Here is a 24,275-nt window from a genome sequence, read left to right on the forward strand (position 1 = left end):
GCAAGAAACAGTACTGAAACATAATTTAGAGTAATGACACAGAAAAATTGTGATATAATTTGGAAGGCAATAATCCAAGTTGTTGGGATGAGTTTTTATTGATATAATTTGGAAGGTTAAAAGCTCTTGCTAAGGTTACGATATTTTCAAGAATTTTTTCTTTCCTCTGTAGTTCTTCAGAGATAGACCGTTTTTATTGCCTTTTTTGTGGCCCGTTAGGGGTGATTTCTTTAAAGATATTTCTTTGGCCACATTGTAGGGAGATTGAGATGCAATTGTTCTGATTTTTATTTAACTCATTTTTTACCTTAATTTGTCAACATGGGAGGGTTTGTTATCCTCTACTTATATGTTTTTCTTCCTCTATCTAATAATATTCTTTTTTTTTTGTCAAAAAAATTATGAGAATAAGGTAATGTCAAGTTGTAATTTGTCTTAAGAAAAAGCCACATTGTAATATATTGAAATGATATCTCTAAACTCAGGTTGGAAAAGCTTATTTTGAGCTAGTGGATTACTTAAATGCTGGACATGTCTTTGGTCTTGCACATCAAATATCTCCATATGCTTTAGAAGGAATGGATAAATACTCTACAGTTCTTTATGTGAGTTTTCGTGCACCAACTATCGTTCTTGGATAATTGTTTTACAAAATTAACACATTTTCCTATGCATGGATTAGATCATGTTCATATATGTCTTTTCATTTATTTCTTTGCTACGATAGAGTGCAAGATAGGCTACATAATTGGTGGAGAGTACAACACTATGATCCCTTCTAAAGCCCGAGTTTCGATAGGCGAGTTTGTATCTCGTATTCAAGAAGCTTTGGAGTTGCATAAAAGATTAAGTTATCCATCACTATTTGTTTTAGAAAGTATTTATCCTAATTTATTTAAAGTTACAAGTTAGAATCATTGGTTTGTAATGCTTGTGAATTTGTAAAACATTCAAAAATTTCTTATTTTTTGACTAATAAGAAAAGTTCTATTTTGTTGATGATTATAAACCGTAATTATTAAGTAATACTCAAACTATGTGATGTGGAACCCAGGATCAACACATGCAATCCAAACCACCACATATAACATTAGCATACAGGAACTTAAATCACTAAATAAATCATTCCTACTTAACCCACAATCAACATGCGAAGGTGAACTAAGGTAATAGAGAATTAAGAAATAGAATTAAAAACACGCAACAAGAATACACTGATAAGTAAATTCAATTTCTAACTCAACGAGACTGTTAAAGAACCTCTCCAAAGAGCTCTCATAATTAGTAAAACTAAAAGTAAGAATAATTCTTGGATTTGATTAATTTGAAAGTGATCATTACGGCCTAATGGTGAGACCTTTATATAAGTATAAACCTTACCAATTCTACTTGAACTCAAAAAGTAAAATCATGTAATAATTCTAATTGCAACTAATCTAGAAAACTATTAAAGTAATAAATAAATAGACTTAAATTAAGTAGAATAAAAAGACTTTTCTCTTGCAAAGTGGTGGTGTTGTGGCCGAATTCTCTATGCTTTATTTTAGTTGGATTTGAACTTCAATATTTAATTGATTCTTTGGTGAAGGAGTGTTGAAGATGCCTTAAAAACTTCCAATTTGAAGTAGAAACAATTCATTTTCCATGAGAAAATCAAGGAGAAAATTTAGGATTTTTTAGCATGAGATGAAGTATAGTGTAATCCCAGCTAAGCCTTGTAATAATAGGATTCTTCTTTTCTTATCTTGATAAGAACTCTAAATTGATGAAGACTCTCAGTTTTGATGATGTAGATCTCTTGAAACCTTGGCTTACTTAGTAGGATAAGGATTCTTAAATCCTTATAAGATTTACTTGAAGTTGAAAACTATTCGTGTGGCAAATGGTGTTCAGCTAAGAGTGTGGAAGAATGAATAATCAAGTGCCTAAGATTTTTAAGACTCTTATTATTCACATGATTAATATGCCCTAGAAGATATGAGTGTTCGGTTATTACTTTTCCAAAAAGAGTAAATGGATGTCTCATGTGAAATACCTGAGAGTCAATGATTGAAAAAACTCTTTTGGCTGTTTGCTTGTAATCATCTTTGTTATAGGATCTTAATATGAGTTGCCCCCCCCACCCTTTGCTTGCATCAACAACATTTTCTTTTTAAAGCACCCTAGTCTCTCCTTCATTAAGTGAACAAAAAAAGAAAATTTCTAAACAGCGACTGTGCATTAGCATGTTTCCCTGGCTACTGCCAGGAGGTGATCAACACTGCCTCCACCAATTTCAGAAGACCTCAATTGAAAAACTCCAAAGTCCAACAACAGAAATTCATAGGAATCCTCCTCACTCACCAGTAATTCAAGAGATATTAGCTCCTATTAAAGTTGTTTTTGTTTTGCTCCTTTCAATAATCTTGTTCTACCTCTTGCTATGGTGGTTCCTATTCATAATGTTTGCACTAAAGAGATTTTTAGGCCATTTCATTTTATCTTGTTGGTTTCATGATCGTAAGAAACCTATAATTTTGTATGCTTTCATTTTTGTTTAAAGATTATCTAAACTCCCACATTTTTTAAGATTTGGAAGATCAGGTTTGAGCTTTTCCAATTTCTATGCTTTGCCTCTTCAAATTTGAGGTCGCGTTTTTACTAAGTGGTGAATAATAATGCAGAAAGAAGATCTTAAGTTCGAGTAAATTTCCTACTAAAGAAATCTTTTGTAATTGTTTTTATTATTTTATATTTTTAAACTTATTTAGGTTTACTTACACATAAGATAATTTTGTTTTCTTTTAGGTAGATTTTAAATTTAATATGAAGTACGATCTTTTAGATTTTCTCTTTTATACTTGGGACAATAATATTTTACTTTTTTTTAGATAGATTTTAGTTATTATAAAAATTAGAATCTTTTAGATTTCTCTTTTATAATTCTCTTTATTCCTTGTAGCTAATGTTTATATAAAGACTTGTAAAAACCAACAAAGAAAAGAAAGACAATGATGAATTCAAATTTCCTTTATTGGGTTTTATTCCCAATGATCTCTCTGTGTTTGTTCTTCTGGTTGTTATTCTCTCAAATGTTTCTCGTTTATTCTATTTTTGTTAAATTTATCCACTTTGATCCCTAATTTCCTCTAGTCTATCTATATTCTTTTGTTGCTCACCCAAATTTCCTCTATTTTTAAACTATCTGTTAGATAAGTTAGCTTAACCGTAACTCTTCCTGCATTAATTACCTGCAGTTTATATAATGGGTACATACATGGCTGGAGATGTAAATTAAATGCTAGTCTTTCTTTCTAGATATTGATAATACTTGAAATTCTCATATAGGTATAGAAATGAAAGCATATTGGCAGGATGTTACTAGGCACTCTCTAAAACTTGAATTAGAAGTTTTTTGAAATGAGTGTCTGAAGCATATAACTAGCTGAGAGAGGATTGAGATTGAAGCACTGAAATAAACTAATAAGGAAAAACTTATTCGCGTGAAACAATTAATAAGATTTAAAAGAATGTTTCCACATCTAGCTTTGTCTTAGGATTACATTAATTTCTCATGTTTAGCAATAAGTTGGCTTGTAACAAATGAAATATATATTCACCTAGTATTACTTCCATCTTGGTGAAATGTTTGTTACCCTTCATTTTGCAGCACCTTAAGGAGGATATGAAACTAAGCTACTTGGCACAAGAGCTAATAGCAGTTGATCGCTTAGCTCCAGAATCTTGGTACATTTTTTTGGTATCTTATGGAAAGTGAATACACATAATTTAATATATGAGTATAATAGTAAAATACCCCTAATTTTAATTTTTGTTTTCTTATACTTAAGGTTTTGTATATATATGATTAAACTATTCAATAATATATCATAATATTCTATTCTTCCACATTGTATTAAAGGCATAGAAAAATATCATAACTTCCTTATAAATCGTAGTCGGCTTTTATTGCCAAAACAAAGCACAAAAAACCTTAGATAGGACTCGCCTTCATAATTTCCCACCATCACTAGTAACCAGTGCTCATAACTGAAAGAAACAGTTGTATTCCCTAGTCAAGGATCGAATCACTGGGTAATTAACAACAAAGTTGTCTTTTAACAAAGGGTTAATACCCTTATTCTTATTATGAGAGTAACCTATTTTGTGATAAGAGATTACAACTCATCAAAAGGAGCCGCTATCTTGAATTTTGTTTGAGAAAGCTCCAATATCGTAATTTAAGATAATTTCTGACTTATTTTATTAATAACAAGAATACCTTATTAAATAGAGATAACAAGTACTATGAATATAAATCTAATTAAGAATACTAATTTGAGTCTAATTAGAAATACTCTAATAAAATATTAGAAATTTTATATTATTTAAGAATTTAATATTATGAGAAATCATATATTATTTAGGAATCTAATACTAATGGGAAATCATATACTATTTAGAAATCTAATACTAATTAGAATTTTATGTTTAATTGCTAATTAGGATTCCAAGTTTAATTGAACTTCAACCTCTTATTTAACTGCTATTTTGCCTTCCATATTTGTGCTCTTTAAATGCGTTCATAACATTACTCCCCCTGGTCTTCAAACTTGTCCTCAAGCTTGAAATGTGGATATAACTGGCTCGTCAATCTTTTCTTATTGTTTAGGACGAATTTCATATTTAATCTCGAGGCATGATAGCCGTTTACATGGGTGAGCCAGGACAAATGGCTCATCGCAATTGTAACACAACTCTTTCAGCCTCTTTTTTGTCATCTCTGCCCTTGTTAATTTCTTTGTAAATAGAGAGAAAGCGCTATAAGATTGTGTCGTAACATTTCTAATATGTAGAGTTGGTATTTCTTGAACTGAATTATTAGGTTTCGGCACAGACTGAGAAAGGTCATTGTACTTGCGTTTGATCATAACCCACAGTTGCTGTTTCCTTTCAAAAGATTTGACCATGCTCATTGCGTGCACAAGAGTGATGGGTGGTTGCATCTCGACCTTTAAGTGGAAAAAAATCAATCAATTCTGTTTTGAACAAACTGACTTGCTAATCACAGCGTATCGTAGAGGCTCAGGCCAACAGCTTTTGAAACTGTTGTTGATACTCCTCAACCGAGTTCATTTGCTTGAGTGAAGAAAGTATGACTATTTACCAATAGTTGAGACCCAGTCGAAGACGTTTTGACTTATATTCTTACTGATGTAATTTTCATTACATAAGGACAAATATTCTTATCCACCAATCTATTTAATGTTGGAATCAGACTTGTTATTAATGTAGGTATTTTGGTCTCCAGAGTAGGATCTATAGCTCAAATTAAAGTTATGAAACAAGTAGCTGGTAAATTAAACTTGAAATTGGCTCAATCGCCGAATTAGAAGTTTTTGCACAATTTGCTTCTGATCTCGATAAAGTTACTCAAAATCAATTTGTCTAATGGGTTGCTTTGTAAGAGCGGTCCAAACTGTAGGGTGTAATACTCCGCAAACGTTTTCTATGCCATATCTGACTCTTTTTGCTGTAGTTTATAGTATCAAAATTGGACTTCACCTAACATGTGAAAAACTGCTATACTAACTTTATTAGAGGCGACAGTCTGTTGATTAGTAAAGAATTGCTCACATCAATGGAGGCACATCAAAGGATCTTTTGTTTCCCATCGTAGGTGGAGAAGTCCAATTTGGTGTAGTATGAGATAATTCCCTCTGTTTCCCAGCTCTATGTTTGTAGTGTGCAATTTCGGTTGGTTGTCAGCGTGACCAGATTGGACTATGTGACTATTGTGGGCTTCTGTTCAACCCTCTAAATCTCTGTCACGTGACTAGGCAGCTATCTAAAGAAAAGTCTTCATGTGACATCTCGGTACTTGGTGGGATAACATTGTCCAATGACATAACATATATGAGTGCATAATATAATTATATAGTAGAAGTAAAATTCATTCCTACAAAATATGGTATTCATACACATCTAAGGCCAAGAAGTTGGATAACAAAACATATTCAGACGTTGTTCTACCCACTTCTTTCATTACAAAATAATTGTTCATCAAAGTACAATCCTCCACATGTACTCAAATGTCCACTATTAGTTCGCGAATGGATCCAAAGAAGTTTCAGGGAGCAATCATTCACTTTCTTCATCATCTAGGGGTGTTGATAAGAATTTTATGTTAAGTAAAATATTATATTATTTAAAGTTCTAATAGTATAATTATATCCTATAATTAGAGTTCAAATAAAATAATAATAACTAGTTTATATATATATTCTGAATGTAAACAAAACAAATAATAAAAAATTAGAAGTTTATTTTCTCTAAAAATCTTCATGGTATCAGAGCGCCGGTAAAAAGCTACAGCCGCACATTCGCAGGTGCCAGTAAAAACTAAAGCTGCACATTTGCAGGCATCGGTAAAAAGTGCAGCCGCACCTCCGAAAGCGTCGGTAATAATATACAACTGCACAACCATAAGCGCTGGTAAAAAGTTGCATTTGCACATCCTCAAGCGCCAGTAAAAAGGTTGCAGCCGCAGATTCAGAAACGCTGATAAAACTTTAAGCCGCACATCCAGAAACACTAGTAAAAAATTATAGCTGCACATTAATAAATGCAGGTAAAAAAGGCCATACCATTTCCTTTTTTTGCGCATGTTCAGAGATTTATCCGAAGAAGACGAGCCAAGCTGACTTTGAGCCGTTTTAGAACTAAACCCGAGCCGTTTAGAGCCGAACCAGATCTGATTCTGGTTTTTTTTGCTCCTTGGCACAGATAGGAGGTCCATTTTTCATTACTGGGTATTTTTTTTCTTATTTTTAGCATTCTAAAATGACATAAGCAAAAAAGGTGAGTGTTACTAGTTTTGATAATCTTTCATTACAAATCAGTTCCGTAAAACTTGATGGAACTAATTATCTTACTTGGTCGAGATCTTTTTCATTGTTCATCAAATTTAAAGGATTGTATGGTTACATTATTGGTGAGGTGAAGAAACCATATGTTTGTACTTCAGAATATAATAGATGGGACTCTGAGAGCTCATTGGTAATGTCATGACTCATAAATTCCATGCAACCCTATATTGACATAATATATCTGTTGCTTAACACTGCTGAAAAAATATAGAGAGAATTCTATTACAAAAAGTCTTAATCAAGAAAATAATGTTAGACATCTAGATAAATCATATTTGAAAAAGTATTCAAGGAGAGAGAATTCTGAAAAAATCATTATGTAGTTTATCTCAGGTCAAGAATCTTCTTTGGTTCCAGAAGATACTGGTGAGTTATCCTTCTTTTGTGATTTATCATATGAACCTATTGCTATTAGAAATGGGAAAAAGAACTTGTACTAAGTACCCTATATCTAATTTTGTTTCCTATTACTCTCTATCTTTCTTCTATAGAGTTTTTGTCTTGTCTGTTTTCTCTGTGTTTATTCCACAGGATTGGAGAGAAGTTCTAGGAAATCCCAAGTGGAAGAAAGCCATGATTGAAGAAATGAGAATATTAACAAAGAATGAAACATAGAAACTTGTTTCACCTCAACAGGGAAAGAAGATAGTTGGTTGCAAATGGGTGTTTGCTGTAAAACACAAAGCAGACGGATCGATCGAAAGGTACAAAGGTAGATTGGTAGCTAAAGGATTTACTCAGACTTATGGGATTGACTATCAGGAGGCATTTGCACCTGTTGCGAAGATGAACACAATTAGGATACTTTTGTCTTGCGCAGCTAACCTTAATTGGGATTTACAGCAGTTTGATGTAAAAAATGTATTCCTCCATGGAGTCTTTAACAGCATGGTTTGAACGGTTTAAAACAGTTATGATCTCTTTTGGATATCAACAAAATAATGCGGATCATACCTTGTTTATTAAATATCGTAAGGATAAAGTCACTCTTCTCATTATTTATGTGGATGATATTGTGGTGACTAGAGATGATACAAAGAAGATGACTCAGTTGAAGGAACATCTTATTCAAGAGTTTGAAATAAAATATTTAGAAACATAGTAATACTTCTTGAGAATTGAAGTTGTTAGATCCAATAAAGAGATTTTCATTTTTCAAAAGAAGTATATCCTAGATTTACTAGAAAAGACTGATATGATGGGTTGTAAGCCGGCAGAATCACCTATTGAGAGCAACCACAAACTGCAAGCAGGTTGATTTGGGAAGATATCAGAGACTAGTTGGAAGACTCATTTATCTCTCACATACCAAATCCGATATAGTATATGCAGTTAGTCTTGTGAGTCAGTACATGCATGATTCTCGTGAGACTCATTTACATATTGTCTTCCGCATATTACGATATCTGAAGTCTGCATCGGGAAAATGTCTGCTCTTTTCTAAGGCTGGTCATCTTAAAATAGAAACATTTACAGATGTCGATTGGACTGATTCCTTAGATGATAAAAGATCAACTACAGGTTACTGCACACTTGTAGGAGGCAACTTAGTCACATGAAAAAGTAATAAATAAAGTGTAGTTGCTCGCTCCAGTGCTGAGAGAAAATATAGAGCAGTGGCGCAAGAAATATGTGAAGTACTATGGTTGCAAAAGCTAATGAGGGAGTTAAAACTGCTTAAAAATAAGAAACTATCCCTATTTTGTGACAATAAAGCAACAATTAACATTACTCATAATCCAGTTCAACATGACAGGATAAAACACATTAAGATTGATCGACACTTCATAAAAGAGAAGGTAGTTGGTGGCTCTCTATGCTTATATCATGTATATTCTGCCGACCAAGTGGCTAACATTTTCACTAAAGGATTATGCAACAAATCTCTTCAGAACCTGATTTGCAAGTTGGGCATGTGTGATATCTTTGCACCAACTTGAGGAGGAGTGTTGATAAAGATTTTATGTTAAGTAGAATACTATAGTATTTAGAGTTCTAATAATATAATTATATGCTATAATTAGAGTTCAAATATAATAAGAATAATTAGTCTATATATATTCTAAATGTAAACAAAACAAATAATTAAAAATTAAAAGTTTATTTTCTCTAAAAATCTTTTGGGAGAAATAGATTTGGGTAAGTTCCATAAAATTCAGTAAGAGAAATAATATTTAAATTATGTTACTAACGTTTCAAAAGTTATTTTATTTTGAAGAAAAATATCGTTACTTTTACAGTCAATGGTTCTTACCGTCAGATACCGTTGCAGGTTTAGTTTGTTTAAAATATCATTGAAAATCCTGTACTTTTAATTAATTGAAATACGTTTTGAAATACTAGCCTCAAAACATAAGTAGTAAGACGAAACAGTGAGAAACATATTTGATATAAACAAAACTATCTAAACATGGCATGACAAGATGGAACAGTGAGAAACATAACCTATTCAAGAAAGCTGTCTAAAACACGAATGCCCAAGCAACAGTTCTACTTAAACAATTAAATTTTTCGGTTCAGTTATAGTATTTACAGATTTTCGCGAGAAACCGTTCTAACCTATATCAGCAGAGGACAGAGGAGATCCCCTACTAACACTGTGAATGGGAAACAGATCAGTTTGATATACAATAATACAGTTAGAGACTATGACCACGATAGTACTTCACCACTGCGACCCTTACAATCAGTCGCGATCTGCTCTCGTCAGAGCGAATACCAATACAATTCACAGGGAGCGGTTCACCAACAGTCGAATAACAATCATATTCGGTCACCCTTCAGTGACAACTGTCAAATATATTTCAGTCTTTTCATTTTTCTTAACAATTATGGGCTCACAGTATAATTTACAGTTTATAGCATTCGTTTCGACCCGTTGGGTCTATCAAACTGGTTCTAAAAACCTACAGTCACCCAATTCCGGGACTACTCTGATTCCCAATCATTTAGGCCTACAAAGACCCTAAGCCATTGAATCGAGACCTAATTATGGTCCACTGGTCAGAACTGGACCCAACCGAGACCAACTAAATAAACCCAGACCTGACATTGTCTCTTGACCAAACTTGACCCAATAGGGTCCATTGACTAACCCGGCCCAATAAGTGCCCAACACACCTGACCTGGACCGGTGGTGGTCCCTTGAACCAAACCAGACCCGATGGGGGTCCGCACATCACTCAGCCCAGTTGGGGGCCCACACGATCCTACTCGGCCCACATGGGAGCCTATAAACTCAGATTGGGTTATCGGGTTCCCTTCTCGGGTCGAGGCCCAATTGGGCTAACCCTCTCGACTTTTGCCCAAAGGATGAGGTAGAAGGTTCAGCCCACACAGCTTGCTTAGCATGCAGGCGTGCCAAGCAGCCGAACAACACGACATGCCACAGCGTGCCCTCAGCAAGCTATCCCACGCGCGCTTGGGCAAGCAGGGACATGCCCTCGCGTGCGCTCAACAAGGCAAACCCTCACTTCGTGCATGCACAAGCTTCTCGGCGTGCAGACACGTCTCATAAGCCGTGCGCCTGCGCCCGCACACGCATGGTGACATGCGCACACACACACGCAAAGCAGGCCCCCTCGGCTTGCTGGCACGATTGGCAGGGCTTGTGCTCCCGCGCACGGCTAATGCAGGCACGCAGCAGGCCAGGGACCTCGTCTTGGCACCTGAGCGTGCCAGGGCAATGACCCTCGTGCACTATAGCTACACAGCCGTAACCCATGACCGATTTTGGCACCTTGGAGCCCAAAACCCATTCCAAACCTATTTTTACTGTTTCAATCTACATTATTCAAACATCTTAGTCATTCTTCAAACATGCATAATCACCTCGGCATTTAGCATTCCAAATCACTTCAAAAACTTCATCAAACATTTGACATAAACCAAATTCAAATAGTAAACAATTTCATGCATGAAGCAATCAAAAACAAAACAAGCATTTTGACTTTTAAACAGTTTTAAAGCCTAGAAAACTCATTAGGAGGGTGAGAAGAAATACTAAACCCCTACCTCTTACTGTCAAACTTTCGGGTTCAAGGGAAGTGAGGATGTTTGCGGTTTAAAGGGAGAAAAGCTTTCCTTGGGACTTGCGGAAGGTATTCTGCAAATTTGAGAGAGAAGAAAAGCTCAAGGGTGAGATCCATGGCACCCTAAGTGAAGAAAAGAGTCAGGAATGAGAGTTAGGAGACTTACCTTTGGTTAAAGGAAGAAGGCACGAGAAAAACCTCACAGCGGAGGAGGAAGAAGGCTTGAAGCTGTCGGTTTACACTCAAACTCTATCTTAAGCTTCCCTCTTTTTAGTCAAGTGAAGAAGAAGAGGAAAGGGGAAGAAATGGAGAAGAAATGAGAGGTTTTGAGTTTAAATATCCAAGGAGGAGTGCAAGTGATTCGTCGAATCACATGCAAACAATTTCGGCCGTTGATCAGCCTTAATGGCCGACCGACTGATGAGACATGGCATGCATGCATGCCATGTGGCAGCCATGGCAGCAGCTGCAGTGGCACAACACGCAGCCACTGTAGTGGGCAACGTTTGTCCCCCGTGAGTGCGTGTGGCACTGTTCCGCATGCTCGCACTCCCGCGCATGTACTTGCTAACGGCTTCCCCCGAGGCTTGTTTGTGGTCATGTTTTCTTTCTTTTTTTTTTCTCTTTTGTTTTCAATTTTAAATCTCTTTTTTTTATGAAAGTAAAATTAAAATCATGCGTAAAATAATTTTAAGAGTAAATTTAAATTATAAATTTAAAATATGAACATTTAAGTTAAACAGATTCAAGAGTGTCACACTCCATCTATTGAGACAATTGTTGTAGCTTAACATCCATCCGGACATTTGATTGAGTTATTAAATTTTTCAGTTCCTCACACAGTCCTTGCTCGCCCATGGTGTATGACTCTGATACCAAATTATTGTGTTCTCTAATCAAAGATTGAGTCACCGGACGATTAACAACAAAGTTGTCTTCTAGTAAGGGGTTAATACTCTTGTTTTTATTATGAGAGCGACTTATTTCGTGGTAAGAGATTACAGCTCATAAAAAAGAGCATACCTTTGACCTTATTTAAGAGAGCTCCAACATCGTAGTTTTACTTCAACCTCCTATTTAGCTGTTGTCTTGCCTTCCATATGTACACCATACAAATGTGTCCATAACAAAAGCCCACCAACAACCCCTAGCAGCCTCTTCACCATAAGCAATCGCCACTCAAGCTGCTCCTTTAGTTGCGCGGACTATGCGACCAACAGTTCCTGTATCCGCAACCAGCCCCCGTATACTCTAGCCAAGCTGTGGAACCGTGTGCCAGTCAGACTGCCGTGTAGTCTGTCTAGTCTCAAAGTTGCAACCATCTATTGCATCATATCAAAAATCCCGTTGAAATCCATCAGGACTAATCCTGAAGGAATGAATTCACGTCATCCTATTGCAGAATTGGAACAGATTCAAGCAACATACTCCCCAAACGTGAAAAACCATTTAAAGTGGTCCCAATTAATCTGTGAAATTATTAAAGAGAAAGGAAAACCAACCACCTTTTAAGAACTAGACTAAAATTAGAAGTGCACAATTTGATGTATAAGAGGAAGAAGATTCCATGATAATGGCTTGGTTCTTGAATTCACTGTAGTCAGGAATAAGTGAAACCTGCATGTTTTTACCCATTGGAAAGATCCTTGGATAGTTGTCAAACAAACTTATCTCAAGGTTAGAGATGCATTGTAAATTTATGATTTGGTAAGTAAGACTTAATCTGCAAAATAAGGAAGTAGATTCCTGATAAAATATGCAAAACTCTTGAAAGGTTAGTGGAAAGAACTGAACCACTATCACTGCCTTGACACAAAGTGTAGGGAAGAAGCTGTTGCAATGTTGAATTCAATTATGTGAGGTTCAAATAGTGGGAAAAGAAAAAACACCCTCCCTGGATTAGTCATTTCTATTGTTATGGCAGAAGAGAGGTCATGTTAGAAAGTCTCTCCAACAAGAGTTATCTTATGACCACTAATGATGCAAAACCATGTCAACAAGTAAAGAAGCAAAGTCAATCTGGCACACACAAAACATGGAGACAATCTAATGTGATATCAGACACTCAAGTAGATGACAAGCCATCTCACAAAGTCCATGATGAGTTGGGACTGATAGGAAGTCAGATTAAATTACCCCCAAGACCGATTACCAGAAGCCGGGCCAAGCAATTTCAGAGTATTTTCAACCTTTTGGTTCAAGAATGGGTAAACAACTCACCGTTGAAGCCCAAGAGAAAGCCCATAAGACGCAGTCTGATCCAGGAAGTCAGAGGATGGCACATATCATGCATGTGACGTGCTTTTAACATTTGTGCACATCATCACACATGCGGAAGAGCTCACCCGAACATATGGGTGCATCGCTCGCGTGAAACAGTACGCGAGGCATGTGGACAGGCAACTCCGCACACCCAGCGCACACTGGCATGCGCGCAGGAGACAACGCACACATGCACATAGCATGCGCAAGTGCGAAGCAGGCCGGGTGCCCAACGCCCGGAGCCCGCACAAGGCATCCAGCCCAGGTGCGCGCCCAGCCCAGGCAGCAAGACCGCCCGGCGCAACCCGCACAGCACCTTTGTGCAACCCGCGCGCCGTGTTCAAGCTACCCGCAAGGGGAGCCTTTTTCCTAATCCTTTTTGGACTCCTTTTTCTCCTTTTCCAATTGCTACAAGGACTCCAAGACTTAACCAATTTCCCATGTGATTTAAATGCCAAAATTAGAGGATTTCTACTCAAAATTGAAGTCCAAAAGAGATCAAGATTTTTGAAGATTTGGATAAGGATAAAATATTATTTTAATATTTTCTTAATTATTTTATGTATTTAAATTAGGATTAGAATAAGATTTAATTATTTAATTAATTATGTATTTGTTTTCTAGTTAAATTAAATCCTAGAGTTTGGATAGGAACCTTAAATCTGCGGCTGTCTTTTTTTTCCTCAATTTTGTTTCCTAATTCTGTTTTTGCATGCCATATTCTTGATTGTAGATTCAAGTAAATGGAGAAGTTAATTAAGCAGTTAAGTTTCTATGTTCCATGCATTGGGTTGAGATTCCGGGAGTTAAAATGATCTTTTCCATACCCTCCTGCATCACAATCGAGATAACTTATGATGTATCTTCTTCAAGAAGTTAATGTACACTCGAATGATGAGCCAAGCCGTGACAAGGGAATTGTTGAGTTCCCAATTGGCATAGGTTATGTCCAAGACACATCTGGACATTTGATTTCGCCAGTGATGTAGCCGAGTTTTCCCCTTCCTCTAATTACGAGCAGGATGGACTGCAACCATTGGAGGAAATTTTTTTCCATCCAACTTGTGATTAGTGATCTGTAGTGAAGAATTCTCTCCAAAGGATTGCGATCACAGATAGGACTGGTGGATAAGTGGCCATCAATAATTCTGTGGACGAAGTCTTTGCCTCCTGTAAACTCATGTTTGTTGGAACGAGGAGTTACATGATGGAAGGAAAGAAGCAAAATTCTTGGAAGAGCTTGAACGAAGGAACTAGGATTGTAAAGCTTTAATGCTCTAATACCATGTAAGAATTGAGAGGAAGGACCTTCTGATTTTATTTATTTCACACACGTACAAATGTTTACAAAGGGTGCCATTTATACAGTGAGGATCAGCAAAGAAAGGAAAGAGGCATCTCTGGTATTAATATCAAATAATCTGCTGGTACTAATACCAAATATTCTGACAACCAATCAGCTGTAATCTCTAGTACTAATACTAAATAATCTGCTAATATTAATACCGAATATTCTGTCAATCAATCAGCTGTAAATAACCTAGCAATTAGCCTAAAAAAAAAAGATTCTTGTACACAGATTGCGGATTCTAACATAGTGCCACATAACAGGATGAAACATATTGAAGATGACAGGTATTTCATCAAAGAGAAGCTAGATAGTGGTTTAACCTGCACTCCTACATGCCTACCAATTCTAAATTATCATATGTACTCAGTAAGAACTTGAACAATCCAAAGTTTTAGTCCATCATTGTTAAGCTGGTAATGGAAATGTGTATTCACCAGCTTGAGGGAAAATGTTGAAAAGTATATAATTTAGTTTATGTGTAAGAGTATAATAATCAAATACCCGTGTAATTAATTTTATGGTTTTCTTAGTTATACTTAAAGTTGTGTATATATAGAATCAAACTATTCAATAATAAATCATAGCATTCTATCCTTTCATAATATTGTGTATTACAAGAACGAATTGTTTTAACATTATCAAAGTTTTATGTCTTGATTAACTGTCAGGTATTATGGACTAGTATCTTGGTATCTTCTATATAAATTTTTTCTTCAGATTTACATGCTGTAATTTACAATCGTTAAGAGGTGCCGGTGGATGCTTTTAAGAGCATTCCAAATTGAAGGCAAGAACCGTCCAATAATGAGATACATTAGCAATTAACATCTTTTCCACGGAAAAATATAAAAATGTTTGCTATACAATTTCACTGAGTTAATTTTATTGCATTATGAGTCATTAGAAGGCCATTAAGTGTTACTCCATGTAAGAATATGCAAATGTGTGCTACGTTTTTTTCTTTTGTACGACTTTTTTCACTTTTAGAGAAATTGGGAGTTTCTGACTGAATCTTTATTTCTTTTTCCTTTTGATAAAAGAAATATTATTAACAAGAGAAACAAGAAATACAAGCTAAGAGACGATAAGCTAAATTAGGTTTTTGCTTTTTATTTCCATTTTGCAGTTAAATAATAATAATAACAGCAGTTGCAAGTGCAGTGATAAACATACTTTCACCAATGAAGTTTTCTTTATGTTAGAGAGAGAAAGTTTGCTTCTGTATTTTACCATAGAGTTAATAATACATCATTCAGTATTTCCCATTTATTTTTGTCATTATTGCTTTCTTTACAGTGGAAGCTCTATTGCAGGTGTGCTGTTGGAAACTGTTACAGTTTGCAGAAGGATCATGAGACTGCTCTCAAAATATTTTTGCGGGCTGTAAAGCTTAATTCAAGATTTGCATATGCCCATACGCTATGCGGTCATGAGTATGATATTATTTCTGATTTGTATCATGAAGTGTCGTCTTCAATAATCAGATAGCTATGGAAAACATAGCATCTCTCTCAACAAATTATCCTATTTACAGGTATGCAGCACTTGAAGATTATGAAAATGGAGAAAAGTGCTACCAAAGTGCCCTCAGGGTAGATGTGAGACATTACAATGCCTGGTATGGTCTTGGAATGATCTACTTCCGCAAAGAGAATTTTGAATTTGCCGAGCACCACTTTCAACAGGCTCTCCAACTAAACCCTCATTCTTCAGTTATAATGTGCTATCTTGGAAATACTTTACATGCCCAAAAGGTTGGGTCACTTCCTTCTTGACATTCCATATTTGGTGATTTGCAATTATTAACGGTTGTCTTTAATTTTATTCTTTACCTGACCATTTCACTAGTAATTGACTGGCCACTCTGATGTCATTAATATGTTCACTTTTGTATATGCATTAAATTTTGCTGTTTCAGAGCAGATCCTATGGAAGGGTGTTTAAGGCACTTCTTGTTACTTCCACTTTAACATTCCATATGTGGTGATGTGGAATTATTTATTATTTTTTTTATTTTCTTCCTCACCTGACTATTCATTCATGTTGGAACGACTTTGATCCATCCTGATGTACTTAAAAATATTCACTTTTGCATATGCATTAAACCTGGCTGTTTCTAACTAAGATCTGATAATAGAGTGTGTTTAAGGCAGCTCTTTTCACCTTTGGGTCGTGTTTATGTGGCTTCCTGATCAAATCTCATCTTGAGATAGGTGGGCCTATATCTATATTGAAAGTTTATGTCCGTGGTTTGAAGGAAATCTTGCTGGTATTTTGCACTTTTTTATCATATGGTCAGATTCCTTGTTCAATAAATGGCATTTCAAAGATTTTCAGGTCAACTATATGCTACATTGATTAAGCTCAAGCAAGCTGCAGATTATCGAATGTTTTTCTGCACTTTCTTCTTCACTCCTTTCTACTCATTTTCTGTCCAAAAACTTTATTTTACCTATGGAGCTGTACTGAAGCCATGTAGAGTATATTAAACTCAAGAAATCAAAGAAACTGCAAATTTTAAAAATCTCTGAAGAATCAAACCAAGCAGCCTACTCTTTACTGGAAGGTCTGGCCCATGAGCTACTAGAGTGTTTAGTCAACTAGAAGTTCAGCAGAATCTAAGGAGAATATGATCAAAGTGATTCCATTTTGGGGACAGGTGATGTGATATCCAAAAGCCCTAAAGCAATGTCCAAGGAAGAGTCCCAAGGAGAATGGGAAACCCGCAAGAGTTGCAGTGGCCACGGGAAAATTACTCGTGAACCCGTGGGTATGCAGGTGAGAAAACCCGCACCCAAAGGGAGGCCAACACGCACATGCACAACATGCTCTCCGCACACGCACCATGGAAGCATACGCGCTGCCAGCGTGCGTGCACACACCGCGCACACCCAGGCACATGCCTGCAAATCCTTTTTCCGCATGAAGAAGAATTCCTACCCATGAGCTTGTGGGTTAATTTTCAGATGGGTTGTGTCTTTTTGAAGCCTAGCAAGTGTTCCAGGCCCAAGATGGGTCCAAGAGGCTTCAAAGTAGCCGGTCAAAGAGACTAAAGCCCAAGACCCGAGATCCCAAAGGCTTTGCTCCCAAGGACCGACCGAGATGATCTTGTTATGCCCAACCCGAGGAGATTCAAGCCGTGCAAACCAAGTGTCCGTCTTGGAAGACCAAGAGAAGGTGTTGTTGCCACCCAAGAAGAAAGCCAAGGCTCGGCCAAGCGCGGTCTTGACTCAAGTCCGCCATGGCCAAGAGGGCCCAAAGAAAAGGAGGTCCGGCCACATAAGAAGGCTTATCCTTCTTGAATCCGACGTAGATGAGGGTGAAGAGCAAACCAAGCCCAAAAAGGAGAAGGACCAAGAATGCCTGTTAGAGGGGCAATCGGCCAAAAGAATTCTTGGCCTTGAAGGACTCCAAAACCGAGAGGAAGAGGGAGATTGCTTGAAGGATTCCAACACCAAAGGGGAGGAGACTTATCTTCCAACTTTATCACTTCAAGTTCAATAAGAAGACACCTTCTCCATGGAGGAATCCTTGCTGAAAATTATAGACTTCAAGAACGATGAGGATAGCCAAGAAAATGAGAAAAGAACTCAAATTGAAGGAGGTCAAGAGCAACAAATTGGCCAAGGAAGCATTGTCCATGCCAAAGTCTTCTTGATGAATCCTACTTAAAATCTTGCAAAAATCCAGCAAGAATCCTACTCAAGATCCTCAAGAATCAACAAAGAATGAAGAAAGATGAAGCCGAGTGCAATTGAAGTCCAAACTTGAGATGGAGTTCAAGTTCTTCTATGAGGAGGAGTTTAATAATTTTAATTATTTAATTTCTTTCATTATCCTATCTAGATAAGGATTTCATTATTTTATTACTTTAGTTTAAGTATTTTAGTCAAATTATGTCTAAGTTTTAAGTGGGAATTTGTTATCCTACTCCGAGTTGAATTCGTAGAATAAAGCTTATAAAAAGGTAGGCCTCAAGTCCTTAGGTAGTAAACAAAACTTTAAAGATAAATTTTGAAGTTTTTGCTTTCTTGAAATTAGTTTGACTAATTTTCGTTAGTGTTCTTCAAGTTTTTCAAGATAGAGAACTTTCAGAAGTCTTGTTAAGACAGGGCATTAAAATTGATTTATCGGGTGAACCGTGATGTCATTCCTTATTCTTTTTATTTTCCTATTATCTTGATTTTGCATGCCATATAGGTGGGTGTAGTTTCAAGTAGGGAGAGTAAATTAGGTAATTAAGTCTTTTGAATCATATGTTTAATGAGATTCTGGGAGTTGAAATGATCTTTCCCATCTCCTCCCGCATCATCTGGTATCAGAGTTTAAACTTTTAGTGAACCTACCATTTTTATTATTTTAACATTTTTGTGTTTTGCATAAGTTAGCAATCAAAATTTTATTGTTAATTCATATTTGTATCTCAGTTGAATTTATTCTATACATTCAATTCAAGTAATTGTATGTTTATTCTATTAGTCAAAAAAGATATATATAGAAAATCAAAAACCCAAAAGTATCTCAATTGCACCAAATAAGGCAATTGACATGTTGTTTTATATTAAAACCAAACAAAAGAAGATTAACCGCCTATCAGTGTAACGAAAACTTTTGAAGTATCAAAGGAAGATTACATAACCTACCAGATGTGTATGAAAACTTTTGCTTTCATTCTGTTGCATAAAGTAAAGGAAGATTAACTCACTTCTATGAGCGAAAAACCGTTTGCTTCACGTTTACTTTACAGTATTGCATTTGCATTGTTCCTTGAGCTTAAGTTTGAGCTATAGAGTCAATACTTCGTTAGGATTCCTTGCCAGTGTTTGAGACTAACGTACAGGTCCTTATTAAGTAGATTCGATTCCAAGGCTCAACTTAAAAGATAAAAGAGTTCATCATGGCACCGGAGACAAAAACTTTGAAGCAACTCTATATGAGAATGTGTTCCAACATTCATAGGTACCAACCAAATTATTTTCATGTGTTTCTGGCAACTTTATGTGCATCAAATTATATCAGGGACAAAGACTCAGATTCGATGATGAATCTTTTTAAAGAATGGGGGATGATGTGACATCTGAGAACCTCGAAGCAATGTCCGATGAAGAGACCCAAGGAGAATGGAAACCCGCGAGAGTTGGAGTGGCCATGGGAAAATTACCTGCGAACTTGCGGGTATGCAGGTGAAAAAACCCGCACGCGAAGGGAGGCCAACACACACACGCATAACATGCTCTCCGTGTGCGCACCAAGGAAGCACGTGCACTGCCAACGCATGCACACACGCTGCACATACTCGAGCACATGCCCGCGAATCATCTTCCCACACGGAGAAGAATTCCTACATGCTGGAGTGTTCCCACGAGCTTGTGGGTCAATTTTGGATGGGTTGGATATTTTTGAAACCCAACAAGTGTTCCAGGCCCAAGATGAGTTCAAGTGGCTTCAAAGTAGCCGGTCCAAGAGGCTAAAGCCCAAGACCTGTGAGCCCAAAGGCTTTGCTCCCAAGGACCAACGTAGATGAGGATGAAGAGCAAACCAATCCCAAAAGGGAAAAAGACCAACAAGGCCTATCAGAGGGGCAATGGGCCAAAAGAATTCTTGGCCTTGAAGGACTCCAAAATCGAGAGGAAGAGGGAGATTGCTTGAAGGATTCCAACACCAAAGAGGAGGAGACTTATTTTCCAACTTTATTACTTCAAGTTCAAGAAGAATACACATTCTCCATGGAGGAATCCTTGCTGGAAATTATAGACTTCAAGAAGGATGAGGATAGCCAAGAAAATGCGAAAAGACCTCAAATTGAAGGCATCCAAGAGCAACAAATCGGCCAAGGAAGCCTTGTTTATGCCGAAGTCTTCTTAATGAATCTTACTTCAAGAATCCTACTCAAAGATCCTCAAGAATCAACAAAGAATGAAGAAAGATGAAGCTGAGTGCAATTGAAGTCCAAACCCGAGATGGAGTTCAAATTTGGCTATGAGGAGGAGTTTTGTAATTTTAATTATTTAATTACTTTCATTATCCTATCTAGATAAGGATTTCATGATTTTATTAATTTAGTTTAAGTATTTTAGTCAAATTATGTCTAAGTTTTAAGTGGAAATTTCTTATAATATTTCGAGTCGATTTGTAGAATAAAACCTATATAATTAAAATCTTGCAAAAATCCAGCAAGAATCCTACTCAAAGATCCTCAAGAATCAACAAAGAATGAAGAAAGATGAAGCTGAATGCAATTGAAGTCCAAACCCGAGATAGAGTTCAAATTTGGCTATGAGGAGGAGTTTTATAATTTTAATTATTTAATTACTTTCATTATCCTATCTAGATAAGGATTTCATTATTTTATTAATTTAGTTTAAGTATTTTAGTCAAATTATGTCTAAATTTTAAATGAAAATTTCTTATAATTCTTCGAGTCGATTTGTAGAATAAAACCTATAAAAAAGTCTCAAGTCCTTAAGTTATAAACACAACTTCCAAGATTAAAAAATCTCAAAACTTTTGCTCTCTTGAAATTAGTTTAATTAATTTTCTTGAGTGTTCTTCAAGTTCTTCAAGTTAGGGAGATTTCAGAAGTTTTGTTGAGTTAGGAAATCAAGATTTTGACTTATCGGATAAGTCGTAGTGTCCTTCCTTATTCTTTTTATTTTCCTATTATCTTGATTTTGTATGTCATATAGGTGGGTGTAATTTTAAGTAGAGAGTACAAATTATGTGGTTAAGTCTTCTAATTCATACATTGAGTGAGATTCTGGGAGTCGAAATGATCCTCTCCATCTCATCCCCCGTCAACAGGTCTATCAACAGTTTATTCGTGGCACAAGAAGTGAGGAGCTTGGTTAATAAGTGATTATGCATATAGTCAGTAGCAATTTTGTTATGTCAATCTTTTGCTTATTGTAATTGCTTTGTCCTAGAATTATCGGGGTTGGATTTCTCCTAATATATTTGGTGGTTAGCAATTTTATTTTGAGTACTTTGAAAACTTCTGCTGCGAAGTTTGGGCAAATTATTTTCCTGCAGATTTGGTAATTAATTCCAGCAGATTTGTTGAGAGATTTGGAGGAATTAATGTAAAGATTCTTCGAATATTATAAGCTATATAGTAGGTTGTAAGTAATTGTAGTTCTATGTTTCACTTACAAACTTTCCAATGAAAGGAACTCTGTCAGGATACTGGCCCATGAGGTATCCTTAGGTTAGAAGAAATGGAGCTGACGCGAAAGATCAATGATAGAGGAAGAACCTTGGGAGGAAAGAAGAGAAAATAGAAGGGTGAAAGAGGGGTAGAAAAGTAGAGAGAATGATAGGAGAAAATTAGAAATTTCTTTGATAACTTTTTACTACTTAAAATCAAATTTCGTCATACATGTAACAGTTTCTGCAGCTGATCATTGGTCTGTAGTAACAGTAATATTCCCACGTAAAAATACAGCTGTCACCAACTTTCTTGTTGTGGATAAATTTGTATCTCTTATTGAATATTACAAGTGATTTCGTCATATATTTACACAGTTTCTGCAGTCAATCATTGGTTGGTAGTAATGGTAATATTCCCAGGTAAAATACAGTTGTCACCAACTTCCTTGTGGAGAAATTTGTATTTCTTATTGAATATTACAAGTGATTATATGACTATTTATAGTGTTGTTATAGTTACATAAAAGGAAACTTAATTATTTTATAATCTCATGATTTATGGGATATTCCAACTTGGGAAACTTTCTTGGCTGATGGAAATTTCCCTCTCTCGAGGGAATTTTCTCTCCTCTTCCACTTCTCATTTTTTTCTCTCCCTCTTGGGAGATTTTTCTCCTTCTTGGGATATTTTTCTCACTTGAGGAATTATTCTCCCATGTGGGGGACTTTTTTCACTTAAGGGATTTTTCTCTCACTCACTTGGGGAAAAGTTTTCTCACTCACTTGGGGAAATTTCCTCACTCACTTGGGAGAAAATTTCTCTCACTCACTTGTTGGATTTTCTCTTCCTCACTTGAGGGACAATTTCTCTCACTCATTTGGGGAAAATTTTTCTTACTCATGCGAAGGGAAAATTTCTCTTACTCATTTGGGGAATTTTCTCTCCCTCACTTGGGGGACAATTTCTATCATTCACTTGGGGAAAATTTTTCTCACTCACTTGGGGGAAAGTTTCTCCCTCCATTTTTACCATTTTCTCATTTGGGAGATAAATTTAATTCTCTCACTTTTTCTATCACGCTATTTAATTCTAGCTTGAGGTGGTCTATTGTTCTTCCTTTTTCCATCCATTCTTGTCTCTAGATTCTCAATAGCCAAATTGATGTTATGCTGTACGCAAACTGCTGCATAGTTGAGCGCCCAATGAGTCAGGAAACACGCGTGTGCAAAAGCAGGCTGTCAAGCGTGGGTGCGCATGCTGCCTAGCCACAGGAGAAGTTTGGAAGCCTGGGGGAAAACTTTGGAATGCGCAGAAAATTTCTAGAAGTTGCAGGAAAGCTATAACAAGCTCCGCCAAGCGCTAGAAAGCTGTAACAAGTGCCTACCTACAAGCTGTTAGCCTGGAAGGATCCAGAAGGCTGTGAAAGCATGTTGCCTAGATGCTTCTAACATAGTTTAGAGATGTAATATTGTCCTTTGGATCAAAATGATCCTATCCATCCATTGAGGGGCCCAAATATTATAAACAAACCACCCTCTTCATTTGTACATACACACAACAACACAAGCAATCTTGTAAAGCATACAAACCTCTCAATAAAGCTCTCTTATTCTTCAAGCCCGCTACTCTCTTATGCTCTTAGCTAACTCTTCCTACACACAAAAGGCTTACTTATTTAGTCTTGGCCGTTTAGATTGGGTAAGCGCCACACGGGTAACCTTAAAATTACTAACCTCGTGACAGGTGGTATCAGAGTAAAGGTTTTTGTCTATCCTTGGCTCCGCCAACTCTAGCTAACAAGCATGACATTAAAAGAAGGCAAAATTGTCTGAGTCAAAGTGCTCCAAGAGCAAGCTTGTGGAGAGCCGCATGCTTACCCCAAGCGAGTTAAGTCAAAAGCCTCTGTCCTTGCTACTTTTATAGGTGAATCCCTTGACCCCAATGTTTCACTGCTTAAACGCGATATGGGACCATCCAAGCCACTGTGGACGAACTCATCGACACCATGGACAACCTTGTCCAAGAAAATGCAAAAGGAGATCGCTAAAGAGAGCCACAATACAAAGTGGCCTGGCCACCCAGGAATAGCACAAACCCTTGGTGCTTATACAAAATCACTATTATTGGCCCTACATGCAGGATGATGTGGAAGCTTATGTGCGGACCTGCCTTGTCTGCCAGCAGGATAAGGTCGAGTATTAGCATCCTACCGAACTGCTAAAGCCTCTACCCCTCGCCGAGATACTATGGGAGAGTATCTCTATGGATTTTATAGTGGCTTTATCAAAGTCTGACGGGTACAGAAACATCATGGTCATGGTCAACCGATTTAGTAAGTATGCCACCTTCATTCCAAACCCAGCCTATTGTAAGGGGGACGAAGCCGCACAACTGTTCCTTAAGAACATTGTGAAGTTATGGAAAATCCTGTGGAGCATCATTAATGACAGAGAACCGCGCTTCACGAAAAAATTCTGGCGAGAATTGTTCACGTTGTTGGGGACATAACTGAATTTCTCGACCAGCTTCCATCTGCATAGTGATGGCCAGACCGAGCGGGTGAACGCGTTGTTAGA

General features: G+C 36.7%; 1 protein-coding gene across 7 annotated transcripts in view; it reads left to right on the forward strand.

Moving 5' to 3' along the window:
* CDC27A (Tetratricopeptide repeat (TPR)-like superfamily protein) overlaps positions 1–24,275 on the forward strand; it is a 62,189-nt gene that overhangs the window by 28,982 nt on the left and 8,932 nt on the right. For 6 of the 7 annotated variants that reach the window (XM_022036230.2, XM_022036231.2, XM_022036232.2 and 3 more), the window contains 4 exons: positions 486–605; positions 3,650–3,726; positions 15,866–15,985; positions 16,087–16,306. In XM_022036230.2, coding sequence (XP_021891922.1) covers positions 486–605; positions 3,650–3,726; positions 15,866–15,985; positions 16,087–16,306 — 537 coding nt within the window. The remainder of the gene's footprint in view (positions 1–485; positions 606–3,649; positions 3,727–15,865; positions 15,986–16,086; positions 16,307–24,275) is intronic. The other variant, XM_022036237.2, reaches the window with a different exon arrangement.

The sequence above is a fragment of the Carica papaya genome, chromosome 4, assembly GCF_054855325.1.
Source record: "Carica papaya isolate Zhongbai chromosome 4, ASM5485532v1, whole genome shotgun sequence".
In the NCBI taxonomy this organism is placed as follows: Eukaryota; Viridiplantae; Streptophyta; class Magnoliopsida; order Brassicales; family Caricaceae; genus Carica; species Carica papaya.